Source organism: Styela clava, chromosome 1 (genome assembly GCF_964204865.1).
Source record: "Styela clava chromosome 1, kaStyClav1.hap1.2, whole genome shotgun sequence".
Classification (NCBI taxonomy): Eukaryota; Metazoa; Chordata; class Ascidiacea; order Stolidobranchia; family Styelidae; genus Styela; species Styela clava.
The window spans coordinates 31,999,724-32,022,820 of NC_135250.1; the positions used below are offsets into that span (position 1 = coordinate 31,999,724).

The 23,097-nt window shown below is 38.4% G+C and overlaps 1 protein-coding gene across 1 annotated transcript in view; it reads left to right on the forward strand.

Annotated features, from left to right (window-relative positions):
- Positions 1-7,429: 7,429 nt before the first annotated feature.
- LOC120335128 (nuclear factor 1 A-type-like) overlaps positions 7,430-23,097 on the forward strand; it is a 98,097-nt gene continuing 82,429 nt past the window's right edge. Inside the window, exons 1-2 of the mRNA XM_078113598.1 lie at positions 7,430-7,697; positions 8,320-8,442. Coding sequence (XP_077969724.1) covers positions 7,506-7,697; positions 8,320-8,442 — 315 coding nt within the window. The 5' untranslated portion in view covers positions 7,430-7,505. The remainder of the gene's footprint in view (positions 7,698-8,319; positions 8,443-23,097) is intronic.

A 23,097-nucleotide genomic window follows, 5' to 3' on the forward strand; every position in this document is an offset into this window, starting at 1 on the left:
CTTCTTGAGATATCGCGTTCATGTAACAGACATACAAACAGACAAATACCTATCAACATACTTACCGATCTTAAGATTGATAAGTAATAATACAGTTAACACTATTTGGGTGAATTGGAACCCCCCCCCCCCCTTTTTAAATGTAAAAAAAAATGTATCACACATAGCAATTTTTAGTAGCTTCGGACGCTCAAGAGTCCGAAATCTCACGTTTTCGCGGACCCGCAAGCTGCTACGATCTAACTTGGTAATTTTCACCGCGCCCCTTTTGAAAAACTTGGCCACGCCCCTGTCTTCACCCGCATTGTAATAATGTCGGGTGGGGCTCCCGAAGTATGCGAACCAAGATGGCGGACATCGGAATGTAATATGTGTACTAGGTTAGGGTTAGGCCATAATTTTAGGTATAAATACTACGGGAGGCTCTTGGCTAGTCTTCGAACTGATAATAGGACTAAAATAGGGAAAAATTGGAAAAAAAATTATCGCCTAACCCTAACCTGTTACCCATGTTACGTTCCGATGTCCGCCATCTTGGTTCGCATACTTCGGGAGCACCTGTCGGATGGGATAGATCCCGCACTTCCGAACTATAGTAGTATGTGTAGAGCTGGGAATTTCAGGGAAACACTTTAATCGTTAACCGGGTAAAATTAACCGGTTAATTGCAGCGTGACGTTTGACGTAATAATTAAAAAATTTTAGCTTGTTACGTCACTCATGGTCACAAAGCAATTTCGGGTGATCTTATCCCGGTATCGCTCAAAATTATTCACGAATGAAGATAGTGTTTCGGACATATGGAAGTAATTTAGTAGAACCCGAATCCGTTATTAAATATCATTTATGCGACAAATTTTCAGTGTTTGAAGTGCAAATTCTTCTCTGAGATAATTATTTTTCACATTTATTGCGTCCTTACCAATACAGTTAGTGATATTCTTTTAAATTAAACGCCACAGGAGATAAATTTGCGATGACGCAATCATTTTTGAACAAATTATACATTATGAAGATGATTTGTACCCGAGATATCAGTTAACGGTTAAAATAAATCGTAACCGTTAACCATCTGAAATCGGTTAACCGATTAACTGGTCTACTCATTACCTACTCATTACATATCAAGTGATTCTTATACAGAGTCTTGTTCTGAGCAGAGCATTGCGTTAAAGACCTACAATGGCCAATGCTTTTGCGAATACGTTCCGGGATAGAAATGACGCTCGTTGTTGGTGTCATCTTTCACGTGACCTTTGACCGCAAAGTTCAGAGGTCACCTTAGGGAATTAGTAGCTCAATACGGAAGAAGGCGTCGTCTTATGAAGTCATACGGCGCTAGGTATTTGTCAAAGGGTAGTGCGCTTTCTTACGAAGCACCTTCACTAAACGTACAAACCGCTTTTATTTTGATTATTAGTTTACAGGGGGTGTGCAAACTTTAATACAGAAGTGCCAGATACAAATAACTTAGTGAAACCGCGGCCCGCACATGTATTTAACATAGGCTTTCTAGTAGTTGCAGACAAAAAAAGAAGATCTCGTGGCATGCGTTTTTCGCTTCGCACAAGCTAGTTGTTAGGGCATTGTGACGTCATAGGCATAGATAAATCAAACTCAGGTATACAGGCTCCGCAAAGCGAAGAGATTGCAATTACTCGCCAGTACCAAATTGAATAGATAACTCGTCTCGCGGTTCGCACATATTTCAAAATTGGCGCTTTTCCGTGGGTCGGATGAATTATTCTTGAAGGCCGCATTTGACCCGCGTGTCGCCGGTTGCACAACCCTGGTTTACATTACTGGAGTTGTATGGATATTTGGTGTTACCTATCTTGAGTCCGATATTTTTGATTTTTTTGTATTTTCAGTTTATTTTGTATTTTTTCTGTTTGTAAGATTAGCGTGAAGGTTCAGTAGCGTTCTAAATTTTCGTTTCGATTTTGTTAGTCATTGGTCATCCTTATTTTGTTGGTATTGTTGTATTCTTGTGTTAAACTTGCTATGCGTAACAGGGTAGATTCATTTTAATAGTACATGAACAGTGACGTACCATAATCTCGTTAGGAGGAAATTAGGAAAATCAACACTATTCTTTACATTTGCATAAATAGAAACTTGCAGTTTTAGACAAATTGTGGATACATGCAGAAAAAAAATTGGGCCAATGCTGCCTTGATGCGTTAAGTGTACATGAGTATTAGAATGAGGAGATTGGCGCAAGGGGTTGGATGAACGAGATGTTCATAAAGTCTCTTTACAATTTTCAATTTTGTAATAAAGTCAGTTCTAATTATATATTGATCAGGTTTACTGTTTTTTAATCAATAATTATTTTCAACAAGTATTTTCACTTTATTCAATACATCTGTGAGGGCCAAAACAATGTATGGTATTGATGAATTTTTCTTTGCAATTTTAAAACAATTTAGGACTTGACGGACACCCTATATATTACTGCGACTCAGGTAGTCTGGTTTTTAGTGATTTTCTCTTCCTGCAATAAACCAAAACCACTGAACCGTGTCTGGGGAGTAGGTAAAAAATGTCTCAACGTGAAAGAATAGTAAAAACTACGGGCTACAAGAATATATCGAGTGATTGCTGTCAGGGATATTCGTAGCATGACATGCGCAACTCGTAGGAAGCAACGTAGGTTTGGCCAACGTTTCGAATGTTCATACCAGTGGTTTCCAATCGTCTATGGCTTGTGGCTTTTAGCTCTAGTGGCCCCTCTATTCACCACTTTAATAATACGAGAAATGCACGCATTGCGAACATTATAGACTAACTTTGGTAAATTCGAATGCAACGTAATTGTCGTTTCATTTCCGTTTCGTAGGAATATTAAGAAAATAATTTTTCTTAGCCGCTGGTCTATACAGACAAACTTCACCAGAACGATGAATATAACGAAGGCCACTGTTTCTATATACAACTGGGTAGCTAACAGACAGATCTCGTTGATAAATATTCAAAATGATGCACCCAGAAAACTCATCGCCGAAAGGTTTCATCTCTGAAAAATGTTCCTCAACCCAGTCAAGATATTTATAACCCTCCAACCTGCATTAAAACAACTTTAAGAAAATAATCTTCTTTTGGATAATTTTTCAATCTATGCCTATGACGTTACAATGTTATCTATAACAGCTAGCTTATGCGTGTATAAGTGTACGCCGCATGTCATAAGATTGATAACCAATATTTTCTGCCTGCAACTACAAGAAAGCCCATGTTAAATACAGTTATTTGATCTGGCCCTCCTGTGTTGAAGGTTGCACACCCCAGGCACGAAGCATGAAGACTACTTGACATTGTGACAGTTTTGGATATCGCTTGAAAAGAATATCCTGACCTCAGTGACAAAACCATTAAATTACTGTTGATTTTTTGTCCAACTTACTTATGTGGGAAATTTCTGAAGGTTTACCGGTCCGCAAGCTAAAAAAGTTGCACACTGTTGTCCTAGGCACCAAATTTTTGCGGTCCAGTTTTCCCATTGCGTTGGTTTGAGTCATCTTTAGAATGACGGAGTCTATAAATATCATCTCCGGTTTTGAGGTGTCAGATTTCATTTAACCTTTAACCTCAAAGACTTTAGAATCACTTAGGAACCTCTCCTGAGAATTCTATGGTCGCAAATATCTGTGGTCGCCTCTGTGGTGCAAATAAGTTTGACTGACGTGTCCACAGTTTGCTACGTTTGTTCGAAACACTTAAATAAATATTCGGTTTTGATTCGGTGAATTCATTGACTCGCTTTTGCAGTTCAGACTCTAAAACTCACGCGGCCAAGCTAGGGCCCGCGGGCTTATATTGGCCCTTTGGTTTTTCAATCTGGCCTCGCACTAGACTTGCTAGATTATGATCGCAGTCTGTGTAAGTTGTTACTTATCGAGTTTAATGGGTAAGTATGTTGATAGGTATCTGTTTGTCTGTTAGGTGCACGCGATATCTCACGAAGGCGTGGTTGAATCTGCTCCAGATTTTGCATGTGCATTCATCATATGTCGTACCAGAAGCCCATTGATTTTGGATGAATTATGTAGTATAATTAGCGAGTTATTAATTAATTAGTGATGGGACACAAGGTGTCACTATGGAGGAAGGGCGCTGTTTTAGGGATCCCCTAACTCTCGATCGATAAGTCTTCGGTCTCTGACCGATATTCTCGTATTTTAGGTTGCCACAGATTTTCACTTTATGGGGACTTTAACAAATCTTCAAATTTTTTCGCTCAATCGATTCGACGGCGTGATTTTTACACCTCTTTCTTTTGCCTCGTGTGCTTGATCTGTGCGTCACGTGTTACTTTTTACGTCACGCTTACATAGCCCGCCAGTAGTCGGCGAGTAAAACGTTTGACCCCTTGTCCAAAATACGTGCCCACCGCTGCTCTAAACTGTTAACTTTATATGTCCTTCTTTAGTTTTTAGTTTTCATTTTTTAGTTTGTAATTTTTTTTCGAAAACGCGATATCCATGTTCATTTCGCACCTTGTTAAAGAAGTTCGATGTAGTTACACAATTATTCGCTTCTTGTTGTTGTCAACTTTCACATGACTTTTGACCCAAGGTTCAAAGTTCACTCTTGGGAATTTGTATGTTCCTGCATAGGCATTATGATGGAAGAAAACATAAGATACGGCGATTATCGTTCATGAAGTATGAAAATCTGAAATCATTTTGTGCTCTATTCATTTTTTTTTTGTATTTTCGAGTTAGATTTGAGATAGTCCAGTTCAGCGTTTCCCAAACTTTTTTGCCCCGGAAGGCCTACGCTTTATATCTCGCCTTGTAGAACACCAAGAAATTAGAAGGTAAAATTGACGAGTTGTTAGCAAAAAGTTTAGCCTATGGTGAAATTAAAAAGTTTGCTGTAGACTTTACGATTAAAAAATTAGGCCAACGGTAAACGATATTGAACGGTTGACCATGTTTCCATACTGGCACGAGGCCTGTCACCCCGTTCAGATAACAGAGTTTGTCCGCCTGTTTGGAGACAAATTCACGACCCAGAGTCGACGCAGTACGACCGAGATCGCCATGGCGACCAATTTAGTCGCAATTTTGATTCCTGTTCTGTGGAACGAAGGAGCTCGCAGTATAGCAGTGTTTTGCGGAATACAGTCTGAGAAACTCTGGTCTGGGGCAAAGCTACTTAACTGGCCAACCGCGGTTCGAATTCGGACCTTTCGACCATTCAATTTGTTTCCGCATCTGCTTGTTTATTTTGGCAGATGATTTTCTGATGATGTATAAGTATAAGTTTATTTCGACTCCATAATCAGCATAACGATACATTTGACAGATTATAACGTACAAAATATAAGAAGGAAGGTTTTGCCAAGAGGAAGTGGTACGTGTTTACTCACCTAAAATTATTAAGTTATTTCACACACGCTCACATGCACCCACCAGCCACACACACACACAACCACTGAGAACTTATTTAAGTAAGAATAAAACGCCATAAATTTAGGGTATACTATACAGTAAACAAAAATAAATACTAGAAAAGAAAAAAATTATCTGCCACACCATATTGATATTTTTGTAATGGTTGCCATTGCCAAATTGATCGATCTTCTAATCGTTAATTAAGATATAAAAGGAAGATTCTATTGAAAACATATTGCCAAGCTGATTATAGTTGGAGTCAAATGCCAAGTTGCCCAACCAAACTTGTCAGAATTGGGTGCATGAAGAGGTGGGCGAGACCATTTCATTCCCCAAATTAGAGCCTATTAGCTTCACACCATTGGCTTATCAGCCAAGCACATGAACCAAATGTCTGAATCTGCGGTTCCTCTCGTACTGAGCAGAATTACTATCGCAACAACACTACATCAGTAGGGTAAAACTAACCTGTCTCATGATGATTAGATGATTTTTGATACAATTTAAATATACAGCTATACAGTTTGTTGTACTTGTACCGTTGTGCGACATTTGTGTCCATATTTGCGAGCCATACATTGGTCTTGTATTTAATTTGATATTGCATTTGAAGTTTCGTTTATTTGATGAAATAAATTTTATGAAATGTCCGGACCCCAGTAATTTTGAAGTTTTGTAAACGGACTTTTGGTGGAAATAGTTGAGTAGCCCTGGAATAGGAAATGTGGCATTTAAGCATCATCAGTTTTCGACTGGCGATCAACAAACATCAAAATTCTTTTTCGAAGTGGGCATTGCTATATTAGAGGTATCCTGATATGGATCCCACGGGAGTTTCCGTTCTAAGCTTGTGAGCGACAGCGAATTCGAGCGGCCTGATATCAAATTCCAATTGGCCAATCAAAAAGCGTTATTCCGCAACGTGAATTTTAGCGTCGGCCTTACATGAATCTTAGATAATGTCTGTTTTCTGTTTTATCGTCTACCAAGCTTGGCCATACCTAAAAAACATTATATTAGTTATAAATAAGCATTTGCTTATGTAAAGAATCGTCGATATAAACGAATTTTACTGTGATTCAAATCATTGGCAAAAATATCTCAAGACGACTTTAAATTGCAAATATAATTAGTAACTGTAAAATTCCAGTTAGGTGAACTATCTTTTTCACAGTGTGTTTGTTGACGGCGTTGATTGAAAAAAACGTTTGTTACGTCATAAGCCTGTGAGTGACAGCTCATTTCACTTAGTTAGACAAATGCAGGTAACCGAGCGTTTCCTCACACGGGAAGAATTATGATTTTTTTGAGGGGGTTAGTGAAAGCGGGACAAAGGGGAGCACGTTGTATGGGTGGATTTGTTTTTTAAATAATAATATTACGAACATTTCACTCTTAATTGACATTTAATTTATTCATTCTCGTGTATAACAACATCTATATTTTGTTTATCCCTCGAATTATTTTTGAAGTTAGGTTTAAGGGGAAGCATTATCAGAAACTCGTCCCGGGTAGCAGGAAACTGCTACCCCTGAGAACTATCAGCTAATGGTCTGTTGAATATTGAACAATGAACCGAATTTAGCTTTTATGTCGAGTGAGGGGGAATTAAAAATCTCGAAATGGCCAAAGGGAGACGAATGTAGGGAAAAGTCTGGCAACGAACCACTGAGATGAGGATTGATGTTGGAATTAGTATCTTGAGAAAAGTATAACTACGTTGGTACTCCCGAAGTAAATGGCGGACAGCGGAAAGAAGTATGTGCACCAAGTTAGGCCATAATTTCAGATACGAATACTACGTGAGTCACTTGGTCCCCGAACTCGTTATAGAATAAAATAAGGAAAATCGGAATAAAATTATGGTTCAACCCTAACCTGGTACACATACTATGTTCCGATGTCCGCCATCTTGGTTCACATATTCCGGCAGTATCGCTACGCTCTTGCTCTTCGGAGCTATTTGTTCCTGTCGGTAATTATATTTATATTTCCGTTTTCCTGGTTCAAAGGTCGCTCTTTATTTCACAGTAAAACTGCCTTGCAATGTGATAACTTTCAATAGTATAATATTCTTAAAGTAAACGGATACTATTCACTTGTATGACGTCACCAAACTCTATGACGTCATTGGAACATCACTCCATCAACCGATACTATCATGACACGTCATCAAATCACGTCATCGGACATTATCATAGGTCAACGGATTCTTACTATCCACCCGTTCAAAGTTACCCTGCCTGTGCGCACGAGTTTTTTCAATATCCGGCAAGAACGATGCACGCACATAAGGTAAGTTTATTTCACCTATAGATATGGAGTCGGATATACTATCCGGTAATGAAAAAAGCGGATCCGGGATCAAGAATTTTTGACTCCGACTTCACGATAACAAACTGGTAGACCTATTCTTTTTCATTTTGATAGTTTGATACTAACTCCGGAGTTTCCGCTATCCGGATATTGCAAAATTTCGACTTCCATCTCGATAACTTTGAGACTCCGGCACCAGCAAAATTACTGGACTCAAACGTCACTACCCTGATTAAAAGGAATTCATTCAAAGCGGGAGCTTCAAGAAAAGTTGACAAAAGCGGGACAATATTGAACAGTACAATATTATTTCAGAAAATATGATGTAACAGTACAAACATAACGTCACAAAGTAAAAATTAACAAAAACGTGAAGTAACAAAACAAAATGCGTCACAAAAATAAATTCAGCTTACAGTATGGATTCTTATTCTAAAAAGGAAAATTGTAATTGAAGAAATTCATATTACGGTGACGTCTTAATGAATTTGTGTGTTTTATATCAATATTAAACAATTCGCCTTACATTCTGACAAGGGGGATTTAGAGAGAAAATTTGAGTTTTAAGAAGTTCATGTGATATACTGTCCCTACTTTTCAGCCTATTCGCTTTCCGACCGAATACGAACTCCCTACCGATGACCGAAACGTTCGGATTTACCACGAACCGAGATCGCCAGGATTTAGATCGCAGTCTAGAAGGCATTCAGAAGGAAGTACAACAGTAAGTGATTTTTTTCTCTACTTTCCAGGTTCAAATTACGTTGTGAGGATTAGTGCAGGCAAAATGAAAGCAGTTGCTTTACTCTCGCAATATGTTCGAACACCAAGCACGCTATTTTTCGTCCAAGCTCGAGCGACCCACCTTATTTTAATTCAAGTGACACGCCAAGGCACGCATTAAGATATAAAAAGAACACTATCTCATCAGCGATATACTGATAAGATCTAGTGTTTTTCAAACTTTTCTCATCACGACCCACTTGTCATGATCAAATTTAGGGCGCTTCAGAAGTATGTGTACCAATATGAGGGTAACTAATTTTGTTCGCCTACTTTATATCAAGTTGTGTAAAGGGACTGAAGCCTATGGGCAGGGGGTATATTCACTTGGCTAACACAGACAGTCCATGAACTCGTAATAGAACTAAAATAAGGTAAATCGGAATAAAATTATGGCCTTAACCTAACCGGGTACACATACTACGGGAGTACCAAGTTCAATTATACAGAAAACATTGAAAAATCAATGATAAAATGGACAATACATGAAATGAGTCCGATGTGCTTCCGACCAATTCTCGCACGAAAGATCGAATCTTGGCTCGATTTCGGAAATGGTGGATCACAGTACCGCTTCCAAATTTGATCGATCGTTTTAACACAAGTCAGTGACAAAAAAGAAGTAAGCTAACGGTTTGCGCGGGGTAAGTATTCGTACCAAGATGACGCACAACCTGAACAACCCTAACCTGGTACACATACTGTGTTCAGGTTGTGCGCCATCTTGGTACGAATACTTCGGGAGCACCCAATTTTAATATAGATAAGGGTAACAGCTGAACACGAAGCTCTTAGTTTTTATTACCTTCGAGAGAAAAATAACGACTGGTGCAATTTCACGTTGAGAGGTTCACGAGTCTAATTGGACCTCCTGAAGATTGCGCACTAAGATGGCGCACAACCTGAACTCAGGTTGTGTACCAGGTTAGGGTTCAGGTTATGCGACATCTTGGTGCGCATACTTCAGGAGACCGTCTAAATCAGGGGTGGGCAACATACGGCCCGCGGACCGGGTCCGGCCCGCGACGAGATTTTGACCGGCCCGCTGACTGTATCCAACCACACCCTGTAATGTGGTCCGACGCATCATTCCTGAAAGTTGCCGATCGCTCTACTCTCACCGCACTGTCAGTGCGAGCTGGGGAAATAAACAATTGCCTTAGTGAACAAACAATTGCGTTAGCACACTTGTTAAACAAACAATACAAGGTCAAAGCAGAGAGCGTTGTAAACATTCCCCACAACTGTTATCAGTTTTATTTATATTCTAAATATAAATAGATTTTAGAAATAAGATTTTATATTAAGTTTTATTAACCATGGAATATCCCAAGAAACGTAAAGTGGACAGAGAGTGTCGAGCATTTGACAAATATTGGATACCGAAGTATTTTTTTGTAATAATCCGGCCCACCGAGGACTTCATTTTCTCACATCTGGTCCGCCGACTAGGGAAGTTGCCCAGCCCTGGTCTAAATGTATCAATTTACATCAAAAATAATCTCGGAGTCTACGGCGCATATTTAGCAGTGACATAAGTCAGGATTCGTGGGAACCGATTCGAATAATTTACTATTCGATTCAAATGACCAAGAGGGTGGTTTGTAAAATGTGGGAACAAAAAAATTGATCTCCGTAGTATACATAGCAATTGTTTGTTGCTTGAAACAGTTTCAGACCCAAAAACTCTTGAAAACCTATCGACCCGCTTGCTGTTACGGTGTAACTTGGCAATTAATAATTACCATCGTTCTTTTCAGTTTACTTTAAATTTTTACTCATTTTCCGTATTTCTTCAATTACATCTGGTCTAGACTGAAAAATAAACAATGGTCTTGCTATCAGGTCAAGAACTGTTATCCACTCGCGTTGTGCGTGACCTCAGTTCATTGACCTTCGATGAACTCTAATATAAGTTCAATGACTTTTGCTAGACTTGGTGTGGAAAAAGACCTCTTACCAAAATGGCCAAGTCGATTTTTTTGGATTTTTTCAGGGGGTGGATTTGCAATAATGACGTCATGTTTTATGACGCCACGTGTGAATTCGATCATCAATACTCGACGCTTGGTTAAGCTATCATAAGCCCTTTTCTGTTTTTAAAAAAAGTTCTTCCATTTTTTTCTCATATAACCCATTCCTTTGAATTAAATTCTGACGGCCTGTCAGATCAAAAACAGGAAAGATGATAATTGTTTTTCCCATTTACTTTTGGGTCGGGCATACTTCGGGACTTCATACAGTTTTTCGACTATCAAAACTACTGAAATCCCGTGTTTTCCGGGGCCAATAGATGATACTAACTAACTTGGCAATTAGGAATTTCAAAACCTCCTTTTCAAAATTCTTGACTTGATTATGACAACATATCAATACGTGAAAGATGATGATCGTTTTTTCATTGATAACGGTTTTTTATCCACTCCATGGCTTCATATGAAATTTCATCTAGTCCGAGTGAAAAAGAAATAACCCTATATTACAGCTGAATTAAACTAGCGTGATTTAAGTCCGAATCGTAAAATTATTTCTTTATTTGTGCAACGCTTGAGTAATCCATAAATATTTGTTGCCAACGCAGAAGTGCGCTGGTATTCGTTTCAAGGGCAGCTAGGCGTAAAATATTTGCGTCCACGCTAAAGCTGATGAATTAGCGCAAAGTCACGAACTTTAGACCACAGTATTAAATAGTAATTTACACCAACCCCAACCTGCGGCCAACAAGGAACGACGCTTACTCGTGTCTTTTGCTCCGAGTAAAGCCAGATAATAGCAGCCACTGATATTTAACAATATCTTAAAGAATCCCTCTACAGTCTTACTTTACTGTCGAAATTAACCAGGGCATATAAGCGCGCATCTACATCTATGTCGTCTGGTTCATTTGGTAAAAATACTATTGATAGCAAGCCAGTTTTCAGTAAATCGTTGAAGAATAGAGTAAAATGGTGTTGAAAAAGGCGTACGAATTTATGTCTCACTGTAAATGCCGCAAAATTGCATTTTAACAAAAAAAAAAAATTGCCATTTCCCCTACGCCTATGATCTTGGCATGTTAACGGGAAATCACAAAATTTACTTAAGAGTGAGTTCGTGGACCCTCGGCCTTTAGATTATAGACATATCTAACTATAAAAAGCGCACAAAGCAGCTACACAGCTTGATCGAATTTGTATCACCTAACGGTCAAAGGATGCAAACCCGCGACTTTAGAATAAGAAATACCGCGCTCTAATGCTGACATATGCAAACTACGACTTACGGGCCAAATCTGGCCCGTTTACTGATTCAATCTGGCCCTGCAATAGGCTTGCTAGATTATGGTCGTAGTCTGCGTAAGTTGTAAGTTTACAAAACTTTACGTTTTTACGCTCACTAGATTCGACTGCGTGCTTTCCACACCTTGTTTAAAAACCATGCCCACCCCTGCTCTGGGGACTTCCCCACGTGTTACAATCAGTCACCCACCCCTGACTGGCGATTGTTTGGGTTTGCTTTTCGCCCCCTTAACGCTAGACAATGCTGTGACATCGGACCCCGTCAATGAACCTAATGGGGTTGGTCATTAGTGGGTCAGAAATATGACCCCACGAATCGTCGACGCACTCGTGTGAATTTGTGTACATATGGCTAGTGTTTGGTATGCAGGTATGCAAGGCTGCAGTAAAAAACGATTTGTTGCGATTCCTGATTTCAATCGAATATTTTTTCGAATCGTACAGAATTCACGAAGCTTTTTATCGAAGCTTTTCTGTTTTTAGCATATTACATACATCCTACTATTTGTTGACGGTGGTAATTTTTATATATACTGTACATAGCGAGTGTTCCTGAAGTATGTGCACCAAGATGGCGCACAACCTGAACCCTAACCTGGTATACCCACTATGTTCAGGTATGCAGTATACATCGGGAGCTCCAAATAGCGTAGGTTGGCTACTTGAATTTGGGTATATTGGCAAGACCGTAGCCAACTCACAATTTTTGTGGGAGGAGGAGGATCGTTTTGTTCATTTGGATGTCTCACTGTAAATGCCGCAAAATTGCTTTAGAGGGGGGGGGGGGGGGGGCTACGCCTATGAGTGAGACGTTTGTTGCTTGTTATATACAGCTAGTTAAAGCTTTACGCCCCCTAACGCGAGACAATGCTATCTAATCGGACCCCGTCAATGGACCTAATGGTGGGTCCGAGATATGGCCCTTACGAATCGTTGACGCACCCTTGTGAACTCACATACGTAGCTAGTCTTTTAAAGATATCGGGAGGGAATACATAAAATCGAATATCATTAAGTCTGAATTCTAATCGAATATTTCTGTATCGAATCGAATATTCACACTATTAAGACTTAATCAAGCGTATCTCTGACAAAAAATAACTATCTACGGTTCACGGTTCCTTGATAAAAAATAAATTTTAGATAAAAAAGGCAAATGGACTTTTGCAGTCGCTCACTTGCGGAGATAGAGAGCCGTTTCGTTTCAACGTTTTTTTTTTAACTGTAACTCTTGACCTATATTTTAGTGCTGAATCATTTCATAACTATATATATAATATATGAAATAGCGTATTTTCAGTTTCGTTAGACAATATGATATAACAGAAAATAAGACAAAATTACTACACGGGATGTCTACAAATAAACATCAACGTTAAACAATTGAATTATTGCACAGAATAACTGATAGTCTAGCTCAGTGCTCTTCAACCGGGTATACGGTATACCGGACTATAAGTTGGTTACACAGCTGATGAAGAGTATACGAAGGGTGTACAGCCCTAATCAGGGATTCTAAACTCTAATATAAGAAATTATAAAATACTAAAGCGGACACAACAATGCAAACGCGGCGCACGTGAAATATAAAATGTCACCAACGCAAAGAACCGACGTGAGCACATTGTTACATCACAAATTATATAGATAATGCGGTCACGTGTCTGGGTTGGTGATTTCGGCTTCCATGCACTTCGTTTGATTTACGTTGAACATTATTCACGTTCACGCTAAGGCCGTCAGTCAAATTTATAACTTGCGGAATCTAGCCTATTAGATTGCATGACGATATTGCAGTAGAATATGTGCTTAAAATTTAATATTTATTGAAACCTTAAATAAACATTGGTATTTGTAAGGTATACAAAGTCCCTGAAAAATTTGTATGAGATATACCACGATAAAAAAAGGTTGAAGAACACTGGTTTAGTTCCGTCAAGTATAGGGTTCTATCCAAGACAAGGGGCTAGTAAAAGCTCTGTGAAACTTGTATTATGTAGAGTGTTCTGCACTTGAGTTGATGTAAACTATAAAATAAGGCAGGGTGGAAGAGGGGCGTATCCAGTGGTGGAATTCAAATTTTTTGTCAGTTGGTTCCTTCACAAAAGTCATATTTTTTCAGCCGGTTCTGCTACAAACATAACATTCACAGTAACCAGTAATGCTAACCGGTTCGCTGATCTCGTAAAATTACGTGAGACGGTTCTATAGAACCGGTGCGAACCGGCTGAATCCCACAACTGGGCATATCCATTGTTGAGGTTCGGAACCCCCACTTTGGGAAAGTAGAAAAAGACATTTTTTGTACATAGCAATTTTGCATGCCTTGAAACGTCTTTTAGACCCTTAAGACCCACTATCTCATTAGGTCTAACTTTGCAATTAGAAATTTAAGAACTCCCCAACTTCCTAGCTCAAGCCATGGCAGCCAGACGCAAGATACGCCACCTCAACCATATCGTTTGCCTGTTACTAGCTATGAATGTTTGTTTTAGGGTTGACCCAATGAATGGAATAGAATAGTCCTGTTGAATCTTGTTCGAGCAGAAATTTTGAACGTTGGCTGAATGTTGGTAGGTCGCGAAGTATTTTCAAATGTTACATTCAGTTTTCAATTAGATCAGGAGATTGAGTCGTTATCATTATGTTTGGATTAAGAAGCAATGTAACAATTGGAATTATGTGTGGTTATCAGCCTTGATCTGATAATATCCAATACGCAAGATAAAGTTTCGCAATAATTGTGAATCATATAACTTTTCATTGTAGGTCGCATGAGCTAAAATGGCAATAAAAGTAGGTCGATAACTGTAAAAGATTGGGAAGCAATGGGTTAAACTTCTTACCAGCTGTACATGCCTTACTATGAATAAACTTGGTAGCAACCGCTCAATACAAATTAATTTTACTGTATTTTTAACAGTATACAATTCTGATTCCCTCGTTTGCAATTTGAGATCCAGATCGAACTGATATAATAAACAAACAAAGACGTCTGGTGGCCCGCGGCCAGACCGCCACATACGTATTTAGCCAAGAAATATTTGTGGAATTATACTCGGGTTAGCCTGGGCCGCATATAATGAGTGATGTGAATACTTAAATTATATATGGGCCATGTTTGAATTTAGGTGTATGAAAAAGATCAGTTAATTAAACTTGAAATTTGGAGTATATCAATAACAGGACTCGGTCGTTCTTCCTCCACGGCCTATGTAATTCTGGAATAATATGTACAATAGCTTAAACGGTAAACCGAATTTTGACGCCTATTGATTACAATATTCAATTTATCCGTTTGTTTACATTATTGACCAATAACCGGTTTATCGTTTAACCGGATTATGACGTTTATCGGGTGTGAATATTAAGATAAAACGGGAGTGATTAAACCGAAAAAAACGGCAGACCAATTTTGGATGGTTAGCGGATACAATTTTTACTTTTCTCATTTGTTCAAGATGGTTTGGAAGTATAGAAATTTATTTGGAACTACGGTGAATAGCAGTAGAAGTGTTAGCAAAGCCCGAATCCTTGACTCGACATGTTTTTGAGTCAAGTCAGAATCTACCAATGACTCGAAAAAGTAGCGCGATTCATCTACGCCAAGGTTCTTCAAACTGGGGGTCGCAACCCCACAGGCGAAACGAATTTTAGGGGTCGCAATGAGGACACCAATTTCACACAAAGTACCATATTTATTGTACTTTCCAGACTTTGGATTCAAAACACAATTAATAAAAATAGTGCAAAACATAAATCTCACGATTTCGAGAGAATACATAGGATCAGATAGGCTGCACGATTGCATAACAATGCCGACTTTCATCGTAAGACCCAAGAAGCGAAGCGCTACTCAGAACAGGGGTTTTTAATATATTGGAAGGGGTCGCAAGCCTGAACGTTTGGGGAGCCCCGATCTACACGAAATAACTCGGGTTATTGCTCAACTGAGTGATCAGTGAGACTTCGTTCAGTCATTGGTTCGACTGAGGAATATTGAACCATTCTTGGGGAGGTACAAGTAATTGAACCTATCATTTATCAAAGACCCGAAAAAACTCGTTCCAAAGCCTTGCAAAAACGGACGAAGTCTCGAAATGACCAGTTCCGTCAAGGCGCCCAGAGCTGTGTGTACCAATATGTAGGTAACTAATTTTGTTCGCCTACTTCACATCGATTTGTGTAAAGGGACTGAAACCTATGGGCAGGGGGTATATTCACTTAGCTAACACAGACAGTCCCCGAACTTGTCATAGAACTAAAATAAGAAAAATCGGAATAAATCCAGGCCTAACCCGGTACATGCACTACGGGAGTACCCCGTTTATACAATGACTCAAACTCGTACTCATCCGCCAGTTTGAGATATAACTAAGTGATTTTGACTCGAATTCCAGCCGACTTAAGACGCGGAAGACTCGCGATTTTATCAAACAGTGTTGAATAGGGGAGATAAATAAATATAGAAGCTGTTTAAACGCGTATGTAAAACACATTTTAATAAGACAGAGTACCATCTTCCCACAGAAAAAAACAAACCTCATCTTAGTACCTTATGCTTATTACGAAATAACCAAAACATCGCATATTATTACAAAACAATGCATACTTGGGGTTGTAATGTAAGAAGGAAGCCTTGTTTATGTCACCGGGGTCAATGACCGCGAATAACCCTAAACTTGAACCCTAGCTTTGTTTAAATCCGTTCAGGGTCAAGGTCGGCATTTGACATTGACAACATTGCGTTGGGTTACTCGGATTTATTACATGAGTCTACGAAACCATGCGTATTGAGTACCACAGTCTGGTGCAGGCGTTCCCTAACTGGGGTGCATTTACCCACATGGGTACATTTAGACATTGGCAACATTGCGTTGGGTTAATTGAATTCATTACATAAGTACGAAGCCATATTATTGAGTCCCACAGAATCGGGGGTGTGCAACATTTTTTGTCGGTGGGCCATATAAACAACTCCAGACATCTGGCTGGGCCACACAAATAAAATATTCTTCCCATGTACACAACAAATTAAAATAATTAGCGACAACCAGAACGCCGCGGGAAAGGCAAGAGAATGTGGCTACCACTTACCCTAACAGTAATAAATCCACCTCGCAAAACGGCGAAAGATTTAACGCATCGACAGAAGCAAAAATCACTATGTATTTTTACTCATATGAACGCCTTTTTAAACATAAACTCTCAGATTACGGTTTCATGCTTGATTGGGAATCACTAGGGCAACAATAGGGGCTTGGCGTGGCCCGCGGGCAGCCTGTTTCATAGCTCTGGTTTTCAAACTCTCAAGATTCGTGACTCACTTTTAAAGACTCTCAATACATGTGGCCCCTATCTGAAAAAGTCCCCCGAGTATTGCTTTCAGCGCATTTTCGTTGGTTCTTATCTGCGCCACGTTTATTCATTAATAGCCATCAAACGAAATCAATAGAACAAATGCATTTCAGTCAAAGTATTGGTCTAATATCACTTTATATTAATGTGGTCATCGCGAATGGTATCTAGCAAAAGCTTTTTCTCGTTGCTCCCAGAGAACCGTTCCGTGGCCCCTGGAGGGCGTTGGACTTAAATATGTCGGTGTAGAAGGTTAATGATCTCATTATTCAGACCAGCGGCCGGACCCCCCTTTTGAAATGTAAAAATAAAGCATTTTTCTGTTTCTTACATAGCCATGTTCGTAGCTTGAAACGCTTTTTAGACCCTGAGACTCCTCGATATTTCTTAACAGTACAAACAATGGCAAAATGCTCGATTCGAATTATGTTTTCATAATATGTTTATTCGCGTTTGTTTTCGTAACAAAACCCCCAAACAATGCTCTTATCTGTCGCCAAGTAATAGACAAACATTAAACATATTTTATTTTTCTTTCTTTTGTGACATTACAATGAACTTGGATTCGGCAGACAACGTTCGTATTCAAGTTGTGTTTGTTTGGTAACAATCGAACGCGTGACTCGATAAAAAATTTAAAGATAAACGGAATGATGTAACGATGACAGGAATCCCGGAAGTACGGGACCGTTTGGGTGACCTCTGCCTCAATCAGCGATACATAGCCGCGCATGTGTAGCGGCATTTGTCTTATAATATCCGAATTTCCCTTAAATACTGTCTAATACTATTACTGAAGTATCGTTCGGTGTCAAGTTTTGGTACTCCCGTTGCGTGTGTACAAGGTTAAAGTTAGGCCATAATTTCATTCCGATTTTTCTTATTTTAGTTCTATTACAAGTTCAGGGACTTTCTGTGTTAGGCAAGTAAATATACCTCTGCCCATAGGTTTCAGTTCCTTCCCACAACCAGATGTAAAATAGGCGAACAAAATTAGTTACCTCCTTATTGGTACACACAATTCTGGTCGAAATCTTTATACAATTTAGTTAAGGGTGTCTTGTCGGCACATTTTACATTATATTTTCAATTATGACAAGCTTGCATTATGACGTCAGTTTATTATTATTATTATATTAAATCATTTTCCGTAAAAAAAAATTTTAATTTCCTAACCTTTTTTATATGTTTTACTAATTCTCATTAGTTTAGCATTTTTTGTATTGTGACCCTAAATTTGAAATCTTACGTCACTATTTTCATTATGACGTCATTTTCAGACTTTTACATCAATGGCCTCAACAAATAATTAAACTACGTTAAATATTTTGCTAATTTCACTCATTTATTTTAAAAGTTTGGGAAGCCGCCACAACAAAGTTTTGCTTAGAAGTAGTTAATTAATGGTGTTGTGGCTGAATTATCGTGGACTTCAGTTTCGAGAGTCCTGCTCGGAAAAATGCGGTTTTACCATGAATTTTGCACTCGTTGAGAAGTTCAACTTTGGCTAAGTTTTTCGATGTCTGATTAAGTTTAGTAAGTCATATTAAAACGATTAATTAAAGCTATGTTCGAATACATGGACATGAAAAAGCTTTTTAGCGAAAAAAAATGCAATTTCTAACCACTGGAAATTTCAAAGCAATTGGGCCTGTAGTTAATGGGAGAACTGACTGTTTTATAACAATAAGTGTGAAAGATTGCATAACCGTACTACTTCGTTTGGCTTTCGTGTCCATATTTGAGCATTGCTCTCTTGTTAATAAATAAGATGATCGGAGTTTCAAATTATTGCCTTAAAATTTGGTTAATTTTTTTAAAGCATTTTAATTAAAGCATTCCATCTAATTATTATAGAAACGTTATACTAGCTGTTGTAAATAAACTGTTTTTATTTATTGCTTTTCATATTAAGTTTCGAGCCTCCGGCCCAGTAACCAAGTCTATCATTTGTGAATGGTCCACTCGTAAAAGTAATTGCCCACCTCTGGCCTGGGGGTTCCCCAAGTTTCCATTCAATTTCGAAAATCTATATAAATATATTAATATTGTTGAAAATTTATTATATACCTCAGGTTTTCCACCATTAATAAACTTGTTACACTTCAAAGATCATTTTGTTTTGCCAGTATTAGATTTGCTTATATTTATAGTTTATATAATTCTTCATACTGTCTTGCAAGAACGTAAATTGGAATAGGACAAATGAACCATTGCAATGGGATTCCTCAAAACTTCAGTTCAACCAAAAATATTAAAAACCACTTTTGTAGAGTAAGCTATCCGAATACGGACATCTCTATCCATTCGCTATCTATGATCACGACGAAGCAAAAACGAAATCGCGATAGCGCTAATTCCCCACGTAAGCTTAAAATATTCTAATCTTAAAGAACTTGGCCTAGACCTGACAGATTATACGCTTCAGCGATACTCGCATGTGTGGGATTCTTGTCTGGCGATAAAACTATGGCTCGATGCCGCATAGGAGTTGTAACACTGAAGTATGGTTGCGGCTTATTGTGCGTAGACTCATAGATTTAAAACATAGCCTAAGCAGAGGATAGCCTTCGTTGTTATATTAGGATAAGCGGTGCTCCAGAAGTATATGTATCAATATGGAGGTAACTAATTTTGTTCACCAATTTTACATCAAATTGTGTAAAGGGACCCAAACCTGTGGACAATGAGAAAAATCGAAATAGAATTATGGCTTAACCCTAATCTGATACACATACTACGGGAGTATCGGATAAGGCATTTCATACTTATTCGGGGGAGAGAAAAGCCTGTAAGATAGCCTAATCATAGAATGGTGTTTTCATTTTTGTTCCAGTGGAAAGACTCATTAGCGATTGAGTTGTAACACTAAAGTTTGACTGCCGGCTTGTGCGTAAACCTATAGATTTAAAACACAGTGTTAGAAGATAGGCGAGTGTATTAGAATGGGATTTCTTGGTTATCTCAGGAGAGGAAAGCCGATAGGATACATATTGAAACATAATTTTTTGAATAAGATAAGATTTTAGTGTGTTTTGGTTTTGGTAGAATTTTCCATTTCTTTTGTCCCTGGGAGGAAAGGAATGTTAATTCCTTCTTAATCATATATCAAATCTCGGAGAGAAAAGATTGCTTGATCATATCTCGAACCACGAGTGGGCTGGGCATTTTCGAATACCTTGTGATTTCAGAATCGAATCGAATGATTTTTTCGAATCGAATCTCGAATACTTTAAAATATATAATTGCAAGCGACTTTATTATAGTAATTGGTCTTCTCAACAAATGAATTACTGAAGACATAGAATAAATCACTCAGATAGATTACTGAGCGTTCACACAAAATATAAAACACGTTTTATCAATAACTCACTACAGAAAATAGTCATATGTTAGAATTTTGTTGAAAAAATATGGCTTCAATGAAAAAAAAATTGGGGAATTCACCTCGACCATTAACGGAAAGATAAAAACAAGATGGCGGCGATTCGAAATTTAGCCCTGAACCGATTCGAATAATTTACTATTCGATTCGAAATGCCCAGCTCTAAGTCCACGACCTCTCGTTCGGTTACCAGTCATGTCAGGTATGGGATTAGTTAACCAGTTATTTGTTCGAGGTGCATGGACTTGATGGTGGATGATTTAACATCGACTACAGGTTATATAAATAAACCTGTAACCGAGGTGATTGCAACATAGACATCTCCCACGAGATTCGACCAACAAACCCACAGTAGGTAATCGTCAGTGTAATGGTTAGCATGATGAACTAACCACGAGTTCAACCAGTAGCTAAGTAAACCTTAATACAGTGGTTACCAAACTTGATTGACCTGGGGCCGAAATTAGAAGCGAGAAGATATTCGCGGGCCGAGTGAGGGGATACCAGCGTGTATAATTGAAATACCGGTATAATTGGTTTGTTACGACATGCTCAAACTGTGATAATGATGTAACAATTGGTGGTATCTTGAACACAAAAAATAATAAACATAAAGTGTTGAACTATTTAACTTGAATTTGGCGGGACATATTAAATGGTTACGGGAACCGCTACTTTAATACGTTCAAGATAATAAAAGCTTGGACAATTTGGTCCTAATACAATATATACATCGTTGCTTGAACTTGGTTTAAATTCCGCCTAATCTGAATTCGATTGTTGTTCAAAATTAATTAAATCAAAGTTACCAGTGATACGAACGCTGACGAATGTATAAAGTGCAGTTAGTCTACACTCAATCTTGATTGATATCTATCAAGAAAACGCGTTGTTCGCCATATGTTAGTTTCTCAACGGCTTTCCTCTCTCCGGTATAAACGTCTACTGTTTTAAATTAAATCCGTGCGTTTGTCAAAATCCATACAGTTACATGTGCAGTGATTTAAAGTGGGACGAATGTACTGTTGACTCAGCCTACGATAATTAGTAACCGGACAAAAATAGACGCTCCAGAAGTGTATGTACCAATATGGAGGTAACCAATTTTGTTCGCCTATTTTAACTATCTTACTTCTCTATGGTATAAACATTTATTTTAAAGTGCATTCGCCAGAATACGCGATTTGGTTTAATAAAACGGCAGAGAATATACGCTTGACTTTGACTGGTACTTTTACGAGAGGTAATTGTTTCATCTTCTTTCCTATTCCGAGACAAACGCATACTCAAACTGCATTCGCTAAAACACGCATTAATAGAAAAGTACAGCTATACAGTTAACTCACGCTTGGAAGCCTGAATACTTTACAATAGTCCGTGGTTTCCTCATGTTTAAGCCGTCTTACCGACTTTTCTTCTCCCCCCATTTCCCTCAAATCGTTTTAAAATAAATTCCAGCTCATTCTTTACCCTGCCGGCGTAATCGTCGATCGCTGTAAACTTGTTTGGCGACTTGCCAAGTCACGTACGTGGTGTCGGCTCTTATTCACGTTTATTGTATCATAATCGTTTCAAAGCTCATTCATTGTTGCCTCAACAATGCTCTTGGCCTCGGTTAAGCTAGACGTCTTCAGCTACGTAGACTGAATCGCGTGGACTGTTCAATTCGATTGATAACTTAGTTTGGAAGTTCTAAGTCAGCGTTTCTAAAACAGGGAGCAAATATTACTTTGTTTTTAGCGTAGTTTCAAAAGTATTGGTTAGTTATTTTATGGACTTATTATAAACTAGTCAAACTGCGCAAAAGCCAGAGTGCGAGGTAACGCATTGCACAAGCGAAGGATGCATTTAACAAATACCGAAAGATAAGTTTTTACGCATAGCGAGAAAGGAATTAGGAGAATTAAAATTGCCAAAAGGGATGAATATTTCCAAAATGATTGGGAACCGCTTTTGTAGGTGTCAACGTTGTCCCGTTATTGTTATATATACAGAATTATACTGCGTTGTATTCTAAATATCAACGATTTTTATGGTGAATGAGTATTTCATCTTTTCGCTTCGTTCTATTTTCGATATAATTGCAGCAATGGAATTGCAATGGTTTGAAAAATTGGCGACGTCATATAATGATACCACAATAGTCGGCAAGATCGTAGCCAGCCCAAAATTATGGGGTTGGGGTAAATTTTTTTGTATGATGACGTATTACGACCCTCACTCGTGCTATTTGCTCCGAACAAAACCAGATAAAACTAGCCACTGTTATCTAACAATACCTTGAAAAATCGCTCTACAAACGTACTTTGCTGTCGAAGTTATCCAAGGTATCCAATCGCACATTTCCATCTATCTCGTTTGTTTATTTGGTGAAAGAACTATTGATAGCAAGCACTCCAGGAAACGCCCTGTTTTCGTAGTAAATCGTCCAAAAATAGATCAAAATTGTGACAGAAAAGCGTATGGATTAATATCTTACTTTAAATGCCGCAAAATTAGATTAAAAAATATTAAAAAGGCTACCTCTATGATAGTTAGTCAGTCTAGAATCATGCTTTGCAATTAATTCTGATCG